This window comes from Balaenoptera acutorostrata, chromosome 5 (genome assembly GCF_949987535.1).
Source record: "Balaenoptera acutorostrata chromosome 5, mBalAcu1.1, whole genome shotgun sequence".
Classification (NCBI taxonomy): domain Eukaryota; kingdom Metazoa; phylum Chordata; class Mammalia; order Artiodactyla; family Balaenopteridae; genus Balaenoptera; species Balaenoptera acutorostrata.
The window spans coordinates 30,349,673-30,363,796 of NC_080068.1; the positions used below are offsets into that span (position 1 = coordinate 30,349,673).

The following is a 14,124-nucleotide window of genomic DNA, read 5'->3' on the forward strand; positions in this document are numbered from 1 at the left end:
AAGGCACATTGTCCTAGCATTTTGGGGATCACTATCACTGGAAATACTTAGGCCACAAAGAGTTTTATTGAATAGTAGACTTATTTGTGTTTCCATTTGGATTTCACCTAACCTGGATTTGAATTCCTGTTCTCTTCTTACTGTCTTGTATGATCTAGGCAAATTCCCCTCGAAGCCTCATGAGTTTGGGTCAGTAAACTTCCACATGGCTTTTGCCAAGAACAAATGATTTAATGGCTGTAAACCACCCAATATTTAGTAACTACTCAATTTTAGCTTAGATTTTCCTGAGGGCCTGATGTGTAAAATAGAGGGCTTCAAATATATTTTCCTATGTGGTATACTTTCCAAGAAAATGTAACTTAGTCTTTTGTTTTTGGTTATTTTTGTCCAGCTTAATAAGTTTATTGGTTGCTACCTTAAACTGGCAGTTGGTGATAATTTACATTGTTAAGGTGAAAAGAATGATGTGATGGGGGAGGAGGATAGGTAAGTAGCTAGGAGTCCAACAACCCTCCTTTCTCAGCTGGACTGGCGTGTGCTTTAAATTTCCTGAGCTGTCAGAACGTCAGGCTTCCTCAGAAGTTTATGCAAGACAGCTTGATTCAGTATCTGATTACTTTTTGGTTCCTAAGGATAATCGTAGATGGTGGTTATATTTTTTGTTTATATAGGCAGAAATCTCAGTCTGTAAATAATGCCTCTGGGCTGTGATTATGATATAAAAATGCTCTCTGCTCTACAGAGTAAAGCAATTTGCTTTGACTTCTATTGACATTGCAGCTGAACTGGTCTTCTTCACTTTGTAATTGAATTGCTTCAGCCTTCCATTGACCTTGTAAGTCGCAGAGGTGGTTCCTGGAGTTGTAACCTAATGCCTGTTAGCTGCTGCTGTAACGTTATAATGGGGTCTGTGTTTTATGTCATGCGATTAGAACACAGCTGATTCCCTCATCAGCATTTCCTAGCATACACTTTTGGCATGTCTTAGCCATTCGGTAGCTTTTCAGGCAGGTGTTATGCTTAATTTTTAATATCTTCAGACAGTAGAAAATAAAATCTGCTTTATAATTGTATGGCAATTTCATTACATCTTTTCATGCCTTACTGTGACAGTTTAATTTATAGTTTAGTAGTTGACTTCTCTCTTATTCAGTTTTCTGGGGGGAATGCATATCTATGTGTACTTTTGTTTTTTGGACTTTTGGGACTGGGGGTGGGAGGTTATTTCATTGAGAGTCACATTTCCCTTTCCTAGACATGATTTCAGATAAAGAAATTATATTTCCCAAGGGAATTATTCTTAGCTAGCCACTGACTGTCACTAACCTGCATGTTATTTAGCTTTATCATGGTTCCCGTCATGGTTTGTCTTGTTTGATGAGGCCAAATGAAATGAGAGGAACTGGGACATCTTGCCTCACCACCCCCAGCATGACATTGCTTTAACTTGCAGCAGAGCCAAGAATTGGGGTCAGTGGGACTTTAGGAACCTTTCCTTCCACTTGGCAATTATAACTGGTCTCTCAGTGCACCTTTCACTGCTGAGAAATACAATTAGCATTCTTTCCTTAATGGGCAGTTGGCAGGGTTAATTTCTTATACCCCCCCCTCCCCTTTGTTTCCCTAATGGAAGATTTTCTGATCAAAGAATCTAAACTGTTTTCTCTTAATAGTCATTTACTACCTACTGCTCTGTGGACAGCAAAGAAGAATTCCCTTTGAATGGGAGGGTCGGATTTGGTTTTTTTAAAGAAAGATACCCAATTACATTAGCAATTTTAAAAGTTCAATTTTAAAGTCAAACTTTGAGTTTCCTAACCTATCTTTATTAAAGAAAGGAATTGCCTCTGTGTGTGTGTGTGTGTGTGTGTGTGTGTGTGTACGTACACTTTTCCAGTTAATTAAAACTAATATACAAGATAATATAATATAACTCTTTTGGCTTATGTTTTTAGAAGGATAAGAATAAATATCTGGCCTGAAAAATATATCGACTTTACTTTTTGTCTTGCTTTGGATTCCTTTTTTTTTGGGGGGGGGGCTTCTTTTTCTCTCTATAGATCTTATCTGTATAATGCCACTATTGCTAGTGCCTCATAATTCAAGTTCTCTCAATTCCTTGGCCATTTTAGTTGAAGTAGACTAGCATATGGAAAGCTATGCAGGCAGTGCTGGGTTTTCTTTGGCTGGTTAGGTGTTAGTGGGGTTTGGGATCTGATCCTGACCCTTCTCAGCCATGCTGCTCACAGACTGCTCTGTTGTGCACTAGTCATTCCGTGTGTATACTGCAGCTTCTAGTTCGAGAAGCTCATAGGACTCCATGAGGTCCTGGGTGAGTATCTAAGTATGCTATGAAGAAACAGGCCTGTTCACTTTTTTTTTTTTTTTTTACCAGGCAAAGAGGGGGCTACTTGGACAAAACTAGTCTTAGATAATCCATCTAGGCAGGACAGGCTGTCTTTCTATGTTGTTGGAATGTAGCCTTTTCCTGTTTTCCTCAGTCTCAATAAATTTGGGTATCTGATCACACTGGTATCTGCACGTCAGTAAATATGGGGGTGCTAGCGCTAAGGACCAGATGCAAAAACAAAATACTGGATGGAACTGTAATCCTCCCTTTGGAGCAGTAGTGAGTGATAAGCTGTTGTGGAAATCATGCTCCTTTACTTAGCATTGGAACCCTTGAATGTTTCATTGACTACAGCAATCTCACCCAGTAATTTGAAAGCAAGAAGACATTATGATGTACTTCTAAGACTTAGGTAGGAAGAGTGAGGCTATGGATGACTCAAGTGTTCTTGAGTGTCCTTGTTAGAAAGTAGGATGCTCTCCTAGATGGGTTAGTGTTCCAATTCAGTATGACAGTTCTATGATGTCTCATTTCTCATGAGTTAAGTAGTATACTTTGACTTGTATTAACTGCATTTCAGGGACCAGCACCGCTTAGTCCATGCTACTTTTCCTGTACACAGGGTCATTAAAGAATGGATGGTGGCTATGTCCTTTGATCTCTGTCAACCTTAAAATGCCATTGTTGGCACCCATCCCATCTGTTATGTTGGCCTTATGAACATTGGTGGGGGAATGTTTTCCTTCTACTGTTTCATATGTTGAAGCATCTCGCCAGCTCCTAGACAGATTTAGCTTTATTTATAGAGGTCACTTCCATATTTATTGTTCAGCATCAGGTTTTATATACAACATCAAGTCCAACTGCATATTGAGCAGGGGGGAGGGAAAACATAAATTTTGGTTTATGCTAATTTACACTAGTCAGTGCAGTATTAGAAACTAGTTTTTGACATGATGAAATATAGCAATTCAGACTTTATTTTAGCAGAGTAGAAATTACATCAGAGTGTCTTTGAAATGAGTTCGGGAGTACTGTTCTTGATGGTAGGCACCCTTCTCCTTTTCAGTATGCTGTGTGTCCTGGGTGACCTTAGGAAGAAAGACCACTATGGCTCGAAGGAGATTTTATTGATGTCATAATATCTGCCACATGATGGAAACTAGGGCAGCCTGACTATTTTCTGCTTAGTTCAAAGGTTATATTTTGAACAGGCTTATATAAGTTAGCAAAACAAACAAAACTCTCCTCTTCCTGTGGCATTTCATCATCCTCTTCCCATTTCAGCCTCTTCCCATCACTTTCATTCCCACAGCTATTAGTCTACTACTGTGACTTGTACCCAGACATGTTTTCCTTGAGGACAACCTTTCTCAGTTCCCTACATACTGTGCCCTCTTCAGCTTCAGACATTAAGCCTAAATTTTTGGTGCTTGAGTCTTCCTTGGGTATAGCATCATGAGAACAGACACACCAAGTGGGCAAAGAAGAAATTGAAATACTCTAAGCAAACCATTATTGGTTATTATTGGGCAGCACTGTTTAAAAGATAGAAAATGCAGAATGACAGGAGGATAATTATAGTGCAGAATGACAGGAGAATGAATCCAGGCACAAGGGGTGGAGGGGGCTAGGGTAAATGTCACCACGTCAGCTTTTTTGCCCCCTGCTGGGGAAAGAGTCTACCTAGTTTTGGCTGAAGCCACCCTCAAAAGTAAACTAGGTCATGTTTAGCCTTGAGATTTATTTCTCTGTACTTAGGTAGTGAGTTTTTATATGTCTGATCACATTTTTTAGTCGATTTCCACTGTGATTTTGGAGATTTTTTTCCCCCAGAAAGTGTTACATACCAATCGATAATAAAAATAATAGTTAAGAATATTAGCTTTTCACTTTATGGAATAGCCTGTGTTCACTAATTACAGTATACAAGTAATCCCTGTTGAGTGAGCACACTAAAATATAAAAGAAATCAAATATATTTTAGTAAATTCTAGTTTTGAGAGTTTTCCCTGACTAAATGTAATGTGAATATTTAAACAGTCATGATGATCCTTTGACTGTCAGTATTTAGGGAAATTGTCTGTTTAAATATGGCATAGAAAATGTTCTGAATCTTGTTTCCTAATCAATATTTTAGAGCTATAAAGTTTTCTTTGGTATTATTGTGCCATGTTTCACAAATTTTGACACGAAATGTCTTTATCGTCGAGTTCTAAATCTTTCTTAATTTCCATTATGATTTTCTTTTTAACCATATTTAGTTTACCAGCATATTGAAATGGTAAAATCTATCCTTTCGTTTATTAAGTTCTAAATATTTTGTAATTTTGGTCTGAGAAGAGAGGATGTGTAATATCCATCCTTCAAAATATTTCCTTAAGAATTCTTTGGCGGTCCAGTGGTTAGGACTCTGCGCTTTCACTGCTCAGGGCCCAGGTTCGACCCCTGATCGGGGAACTAAGATCTCACATGCCTCATGGTGTGGCCAAAAAGAAATAAAATAAAATCCTTAAAAAAAATTTGTTTTGAAGAGTATTTATCCTCTGTTATTTCAAGGTGTGTGTGTGTCTAAAAAATAGAGCAGCTTTGTATTGTTGATTACAGATATTTCTCTCTCTCCCTGCCTGATAACACTGTCTGAGAGGAGTGTATTAAAGTCTCCAATAATGATAGTTGATTTTTCTGTTTTTCCTTACGGTTCTATATATTGGTTGAGGCTGTATCATTAGGTGCTTATCTTCTTGCTCCATCATCTTGTCCTTTTATCAGTATAAAATGACCCTCTTTATCCCTCATGTAGTTTATTAAGATCGTTGTGTATTTTGATTTATATTTGCTTAGTATAGCTTTATTTTTTTGAATTTCCAGCCTTGCTTTGTCTTTTTGTTGTAAGCATGTTTCTCGTAGTCAACATATTATTGGATTGGGAAAATATATTTGGAGAATCACTGCCTTTTAATTGATGAGTTTAATCCATTTATGTATATTATGATTACCATTATGTTAGGATTTGTCATTTTATAATTTTTATTTAATAATGAATTTTGATACCTTTTTGTTTTCTTTCCTCCTTTCTCTTTACAAAAGCAAATGTTCTTCTGCTGTTTCTAATAATGTATATCCTGTTTTTGTGATTTATAAGCTTATTTATCTGTTGGCTTCTTAAACTCAACTATGTTTCTGTCTCCATCTCTAATAAGATAAATATCCAATGGACTTTCATTTCCTTTTTGGGCTACCCACCCCCACTATGTTGATATTTTCTAGATTCTATGTTCTGGATCATTTTGGTTATTTTTTTTTCCCTTTTCTTTTGTCCTAGAGTTTTTAGAAGACAATGATAGACATTGAAAATCTCATATTGCTTCTTTTATTTAAATACTTGAAAACTGTCTTTTGGAAGTGTTATCATTATAGTTCTGTATGTGGCAATCCTTGGGTGTTTTTATGTCTAATATGTTTATTACACCCTCACATTTGATAGGCAGTTTGGCAGTTTGAATATACAGTTCTGTGCTCAAAATTCTTATCCTTCAATACTTTAAAAATGTTACTTCAATATTGTTCTGAATTCAGTTTTGCTGTTGAGAACTCTGATGTCACTCTGGGTCTTTTTAAAAAATATGGTCTGTTCTTTCTGTCAGGATGCTTTTTATTTTTTTCTTTGTATTTGATATTCTCAAATTTTGCAATAAGGTATCTTATGTACAGTATTTTCTTTTTGTCTGTTTGGTACTCTGAGTCCTTTAGATTGAGGTCTTTGAAATTCTTTAATTATGAGGAATTGGTCATTATTTCTTTAAATATTTCTTCCTCTCAATATACTTCTTTTTCTGGGATCTGAATGTTGGCAATTTCACTTCTCTTTTGTGTTACAAATCTCTAAATTGCTGAATTTCTGTTGTTATTGAGTTTACTATCCTAGTTTTCTTTATGTTCTTAGAGACTGTAGGTATAAGTCCATCGGGAAGGAGGATTTTGTGTGTGTACCTGTCGTTGGAACGACTTAGAGCCTCCTTCCCTTCCTTCCTTCTTTTTTCTACTCCCTCTCCAGCTCTTGCCCACTGTATTCACCAGGTTGAACCAGGTGCTTTGGTTCAGAACCAGCTATTATTCCTGTACATAACTCTTATCCTGGGGAGGGGAGGGGGTAGGCTTATCAAATCTACTTTCCAGGCAAGTGGGGAATTTGGTCACAGATTTTTGGCCTCCATTTAGTGTGGTGAGTGTCTCCCAACCCCTAGTTCCACATGGGGAGCCTGGTTCTATCTCTGAACCATGCCTGGTGTATTGTAGGTATATTGACCTAAGGATACCACAGGATTTAAATGTCTGTTGGTTCTGCTGATTTGGATGAGTCCTGGAGCTGGTAGACTTTTGGCTTGTACTCCCGCTGACTTCTGAAACTATTTCCTTTCTGTTTCCGTTTCACAGCGATGTGAAACAAGTTTTCAAGTGCAAATTTATTTAAAAAAGTCATTTCATTGCTGTTGTTGTTGGGCATATGTGAGAGGAGATGTGGGTTTCCATTTAAAATTTCATTGCCATCTTGACTTGAAATTTCCTGATTGGCCTTTACTGTAAAAGGTTACTGTGTTGTTATAAGTGCAGTTACTTTGTTCTTCACTTATAACAATAAATCTTTCTTTGATCCTAGTGACTAGCTGTTTGATATTTAGAAGCATCTAAGATTATTCTGACGGGAAGCATATTTCTGTGCCAGCGGAACCACAGAGAGAGTCTGCTGTTGTCTTCCATTTAACCAAATACGTAACTGCGAAGTTTGTCAGAAGTTTAACTAATTCATTAGATCTTCTCTTCTCTTCTCTCTTTCTTTTCTTTCTTTTTTTTTTTTTTTTTTTTTGCTTTTTTTCTTCCTTTTTCTTTCTTCTCTCCTGTCCCCTTTCTCTTTCGTTCTTCTAATTCATAAGCCAGGATGTTTGAGAGAGGGGAGCATGGACCAGCCTTACAAGCGGAGACAGCCCATCTCTGACGAATAACAGAAACCTCCTGTGGTTTCGGCTCATACTCAAACATTCTAGGCTGAGTAGAAAACAGCAGGTAACGGATTCAAAGGGAACCATCTCTGACGTCTCAACAGTGAGGAAGTTTATTTGAGAGATGGACAAAGAAGAAATGAATGAAATGGGAGGGAAAACTCTAAGCCTCGTTCCCTCCAACAGCAGTTCTGTTTAAGTGAAGTGAGCAGAAGGTGAGTGGAGAGAAGCACTTATCATCAGAACAAGAAAGTTCAACTATCTAGAGTAAAAGTTGATCAGCATATTAAAATATAGGAGATAGGGCTTCCCTGGTGGTGCAGTGGTTAAGTCTGCCTGCCCATGCAGGGGACACGGGTTCAAGCCCTCATCAGGGAAGATCCCACATGCCACAGAGCAACTAAGCCCGTGTGCCACAACTACTGAGCCTGCACTCTAGAGCCTGTGAGCCACAACTACTGAGCCCGTGTGCCACAACTACTGAAGCCTGCGCGCCTAGAGCCCCTGCTCCGCAACAAGAGAAGCCACCACAGTGAGAAGCCCGTGCACCGCAATGAAGAGTAGCCCCTGCTCGCCACAGCTAGAGAGAAGCCTGTGCACAGCAACGAAGACCCAGTGCAGCCATAAATAAATAAATAGATAGATAGATAGATAGATAGATAGATAAACATCCTGTGTATTATTAACTGTGGTAGAATTATCAAGTTCTTTTTCCCTCTTCCTGCTCAGTTTTCTGCCAGTCATTGAAGATCGCTTTAGTCTTTTCATGAAAACAAAACACAGGTGCATGTACTCAGGGTCATAAAGAAATCAGACTAAATAGTGAAATCCAGTAGCTGACATGAAAGGCATGTCCTCGTGAATACTTTTTTGGTCCATTTTTTATGCGAATCTATGTCTGGGCCGGAAACCTAAATACTTGTAAGATAACACTTCTCTCTGTTTTCCATAGTAACAGCAGTAACCACCACCACCACCACCATCGGTAAGGAGAAGGCTGCTCCTTACACTGAAGTTCCCCCAGGGTTCTCTTCCGTTTCTATATCTTCTCCTTCGCCCTCTCCATCCAGTGCTACGACTTCAACTCAACCCACATGCCTCTCAATAAAATCATCCCAGACCTCTCTCCAGGGCTCTGGGGCTGTATAACCAGCTCTCCTTTGGACATCTTCCCCTCGATCTCTTACCCCCTCGAACCCAACATGTCTGCAGCTGGTCTTACTATCTCCCACATGCAACTTGCTCCTTGTTTTTCATGCCCTATTTCAATGGATAATTCTACATTCACCCGGTTACCTAAAGCAAGAACTTGAGGGTCATGGTAGGTTCCTCTTTCACCCTTCACCTTCATTCACAGAGGTCCGATGACTGTAATACCTGAATATCTCTTGAATCTGTATCACTTCCGTGCTTAATCCCTGCAATAACTTCCTAATGCCTGTAGCACAAATCCAGACACCTTAGTGAGATACAAAACTCGACACCCTACCACCTTCTGCTGTGTTGGCTTTACCTGACTGTCTTCTGCACCTTTGGGTTAGAGGCTGATTCTTCACCTTTGTAACTTGGCATCTGCAATGTGCCTTAGTATATAAGTAGAACCTCAGTAAATTGAAGAAAGAGGGTGAGAGATGTTTGTGGCTTGAAAGGGGAGAGGACGATTATCAGAAGCTGCGTGCAGATTTTCTAACAATACTTTGAGATTTGTAGATTTTTTTCCTTCTTAATTCCTGGAGGCATTGGCTTTTCAATTTCACGATCTTTTCTGTGGCAGTGAGTCCACAACCAGTATTTCCTGAAGCCTCCTGATTTGCCTGGCACTGCATTGTGTTCTCTAAGGATTACCAAGATGAGACATGGTCTCCACCCTCAAAAGATGCATAACGGAGGTGGGGAGCTAAAATCAGGTCATGAAAGCATTGACAGTGCAATGTAAACTTGACTTCTGCTTGTCTGCCGTCGTGAGAAAGGAGAACAAGCAGAAAAGGTGGTTGGCAAGAGATTATGGAGGAGGTGGGAATTAAGCTGGGGGTTGTGAGGAAGTCATTTTCTCTTCTAGATGTGGTAGTTGTATTCTAGTGAGTTTCTCATCTTGGAGTCTGTTCATAACAAAAGCCCTTCAGCACCATTTTTGTTCGCGTACTCGGATCAACCCTGTTACTTGCAGGTGATGAGTCTGGAGATGCCTGTGGAAGGGTAACACCTAGGGAAAGAGGTTGTGTGACACTCTGGAGAAATGAAAGGTGAAAAATAACGAGGGTGTCGGACTGTAGTTCTCAAGTACAAATTAGTTTCATAGGATTTAAAATCTTTATTCCAGATATTGTCAAACATAGAATTTTTTAAAGCTTTATTATTTTCCTACTAGTTAAAAAGAAGTCATTTAATTTTGGTGAACTAAAATTTTAGACTATTTAACCTTTACATGCCTGATATTAGTGTTTCCTCAAATGCAGTGATTCTCAAGTAGATAAGCTCATTCCTGAACAGTGAGAGAGAGAGGAATTTTGTGCACACGGAAAGCAGGCTGAGAGATTCCTTCGTTTGATCACTTTGTGTAAACCTATGCCCTTGTATCAATATTCTTTTCACTTGAGGGCTCATATTGCCACTGTTTGGCAGGAAAGAAGGGAGAAATTCTCTTACTAGCACGTGGTTTAATATGTTGAGTGACAATTTGTGCTGTGTCAGTCTGCTTAGGGACAGGATTGGAGGGGGTGGTGATGAGCTAGTGTATATGGTTGTGAGAACCTTTCAGGTATCTTTTGAAAGGAACCTTAGACCCTTGGGCTCCACTTCCCCAAAGCCGCTTCTCATTGACACGTTTCTCCTTGTAGGAGTGAGTCAGGGAAAAGCTGGGCCCAGACTCTCACTTGCTGCTTTGCTGTGTCAGGCCCTGCGCCAGAGACAGGGCCTGCAGCCCAGAGAGCAGAGGGCCAGCATCCAGTCTCCTGCAGCCAGGAAGCTGGTAGCGTGTGACCCACTCTGGAGGTTATCTTGTCCTGCTGCAGAGCTGGTCATATTTTGCAACTTCTAGCCAAGCCCTGAATTGGCAGCTGTCATGCAGGTAAACGTTCAGGAGTTTACTTTAGACTCCGTGCTGGGGTTACATAGGAGACCTTCTTAGTTTTGAAGGGAGTTGTTGCCCAGGATGACTGAACGACACACAGAAGGGCCCTGGAAAGCTGGAGCTCCACGTCTCATTTGCAGGAAAGAACTGGATGGATTGAGCTATCCAGGCACAGGAGGAGAGGCAGCCTTTGTTTCAAAGTGGACTGTATCCCAGAACGAAAATAAATCCAAAGGAAGTCATAGAGATCTATCAGTGGGTTTGGGTTCATTTGCCTGAAAATGAGCCCTTCTTTTTGGGGCTGAATTATTCCAGTTAGCTAAATACGTTTGTGGTGAAGGGCAGTAGAAAAAGGAACTTCACTGAAAGAGGAAGCATATGGTCTTCTGGGCTGTGTGTTTGTGAATGGAGAGAGAGCAAGGCTTTGTAGAGCGACTTTGCCCAGGGAGAAGACCTGCTCACAGAGATCACATTCACCTCCCACCCCATTGTATCTCTCTCCCTGACCGTGCACTTAGGAAAGAAAAAGCTCAGAAAACTCCCTCACCGCAATCTTCTGCACAGGATCATGCATCCCCTAGCTGCTTCTATAAGGGATCCATTCTTCCAGCCATCACCACCCCCTCTAATTCCTCCTTGGCCTGAATTCCGCTTTTCCAGATCTCCACTTCTAAGGTTCTTTTAGCCTTAGTTGTAAGCTAGGTCAGAGTTAAGTAAGAATTATTTTATACAGTCAATTTTCAAGATTAGTATCTTGGGAGCAAGCTTCATCAGAGCCCAGGATTGCTCTTGTACTCCATTATTAGCAGAATTGAAATCCATCTAAGATGGTTTTCCGAAAGCACGTTCCTCGCTGTTGCTGGTGTTCATACACCCTCTATATCTGGGACTTGGGAATGAGGAAATACAAAGGTTTAATCAGCTGGAAGCTGTTTGTGGCTGGAGTGTGACCCTCCACATTGTGTGTCATCTGCCGTGGCAGTTTGTTGAGCAACTCTTGTGACCCAGCATTTATAAAATCAAGGCCAAGCCAGTGCTGTCTTAATAGAAAGTTGCTGCCCTGGAGCAGTTACGATTTAATGGAGACTGTGACTTTGGCTGAAGGGTCCGAGCTTCAACGCGGGCTGTTCAGATGTGTTGATGGCAGCTGGGAGTACCATGAAAGCGAGGAGACCAGTCGAGGGACCCGGCTGCTCTTCTGAGCTCTTTTCTACCTTCTGCATCTCCCACCCAAGCCCATAATGTGTACAGGTGATACAAACACATTTCACAAAATGGTCCTCCATGAGTGAATAAATCATGCAGCCCATTTAAGAAATGCATTTTCGTTTGGGTTTAAAGTCATGCCCTGCAGTCACTGCAGGGGTCTGGTTCTTGCAGAACATCCTCCCTAATGTTCACCGGGAAATGGAAGTTTCTCTGTGTCCGGGATTTAATAAATTGGGCTATTAAATTGTAATCCAAGACACCAGCTCAGAAGATAAGGTCCCTTTCAAGTTGTTGAATTTGTTATGACTGGGTGGTGATTGGCAGTGGCTTAAAGGGCCATTATGTGACTAGAAAGTGAGAGGCTGGACCCTGCAGGACTGGTGTACTGCTCTGGATTGTTTTTGAGGTTATCACTGATTTATGACTGCGCTCCTTAGAGACCAGGAAGTCATTGTGGCTGCCATTAAGGCTTTCATCTTCCGTTTGACCTGATTTTGATTATTGTTTTTTCTTGTGGGGACAACACTTCTCACTTTGTATTACCTATAATTTATTTTAAGCATCTTTGGTTAAAATTAAAAACAGAAAAAAGAGCACCAAAATCCCTAAAGACAGGGCACCAAAATACTCTCAGGCTGCATTGTAAATGTAATTTTGGATATAATTTGATTGACTAATCAAGTGATGCCATGTAGTTATTAGTGGAGTTTTTTTTTTTTTTTCTCCTCTGAGTATTTGAAAGTTGATGGCTTTTTCTCCTCCCCAGGTGACCGTCCCAATCTTCCTAAGGAGGACACTCCTCCCAGCAGCCTGGACTCATTTTCCTCTCCATCTCCCACGGCTGCCGCTGCCCATGGGCCCCCTGGACCAGACAAAAACCACCTCCTTGCAGATGGGGGTACCTTTGGGGACTGGGCATCCACTGCGTAAGTAGCTGTGCTTTTCTGTTTGGTGCTGAGGGAAGGAGGGCCCTGAAATGAAAGTGGCCCTTCATTTTGAAGTTTATGTGGCAGGTCGATACTGAAGCCGTTAGATCTCAGGACCTTTGTTCTCTAATCAGTGGGGCTGCCAAAAGGAGAAGGGTCCATAAAACAAGGCCTTTCCTTAATAGGGTCTCTGTGTTCCCAGTATGGAAGGGGTGGGCAGGTGCCATTTCAGATCTGTTTTAAGTTCAATTCATGGCAGTTTGGGGTTGCACGAAGGAAGTTTGTTATTGTCCTGCTCGGGATGTTTTCTTGCTAGTTATTGCAAGCTTTTAGAAAGATGCAAATGCATGCATTGTGATCAGTAGACTTTCAAGGCTTTCTATTGGATGATGTCTTAGTTATATGAATTTTTGCAAGCTTTATGCTAGTGTCCTGCTCTGTTGACTCCGTAGTACCCTGCATAATTGACAATTGATGGATGAAAATATCTGATTTTAGTTTCTCAGTTTGGTTGAGTGCCAACCATGAGCAGATCAGCTCAGGTGTATTAGGACAAATAATACCAATACAAACAAAATACCATGGACCTGGTTTGACTACATGAGGGTTTGTCTTTCTCTGCTTCCCGAGGCTGTGGAGTAAATGCAGGTTGGTGGTGGTGTGGAGCATCAGATTTCAAACAGATGCTCAGAGAAGGAAAAAAAAAAAAGAACTCTGCTAATAATTACATGACATTACTTGATTAGTCAATCAAATGACATCCAAAAATACACCTATAATTCAGCCTGAGAGTATTTGGGTGTCCTGTCTTTAAAGTTAAAAAAAGAATGTTTTCAAAAAATCAAAGTTGCTAAAAATAAGTCATAGATAATGATGTCATTCTACCCTAGCTGGGCATTCTTGGGACTTTAAATGGAATTGGAGAGTGTTTCTCACATCACTTGGCTTTTTATAGTTACTGCTGGATTCACATGAACTCATTATGAACTTATTAAGTATTACAAGAGGCTGGGAGAAGTTTGGTATGCTAAAATTTGGGGGTGACCTGAAGACTTTGAAAATCTAACCGAAAATCCAAGTGGAACTCAAAATATGGGTACGCATTCTCCAGATGAGATTTTTTTTCCCTCCAAAATTGTCCTATATGTATATTTAAATGCTGAAGACTGTGTATTGTGGATTTAAACCACAGAATACTCAAACAGGCCTGTCATTTTTACTATTATTTTTTCAAAATAAAAATACTCTTTCACTTTTGTGCTACAAGCAGCAGTGACAGTGGTAACATAGGAACCAGCCTCTGCAATGCTGGGCACTCTAGCAGGGGAATTTGGGGTATGTGTGTGTGCGTGCGTGTGTGTTTTAAAGCACAAGCCAGGTCTCTAATTATTCCTGTCAGTAAGTGTCTGTCACAGTCAGTGGAGAGCATTTTAGTCGGTGCTTCTTATTCCACAGTGGTTGTGTGGAGAAGTGACATTCCAAGCCACGATGCAGGCAGTGCTCAGTTCACAGCACGTCCATGGCTGAAACTTGAAGAGCTTGATATTTTTGGTCATAAATCGGATG

General features: G+C 40.4%; 1 protein-coding gene across 3 annotated transcripts in view; it reads left to right on the forward strand.

The window, feature by feature from the left end:
• ARHGAP10 (Rho GTPase activating protein 10) overlaps positions 1 to 14,124 on the forward strand; it is a 337,610-nt gene that overhangs the window by 299,322 nt on the left and 24,164 nt on the right. For all 3 annotated transcript variants that reach the window (XR_009008363.1, XM_057546891.1, XM_057546890.1), the window contains one exon: positions 12,399 to 12,558. Coding sequence is in view for 2 of the 3 variants with exons in the window: in XM_057546891.1 (XP_057402874.1) it covers positions 12,399 to 12,558 (160 nt within the window). In the remaining variant the exon portion in view is untranslated. The remainder of the gene's footprint in view (positions 1 to 12,398; positions 12,559 to 14,124) is intronic.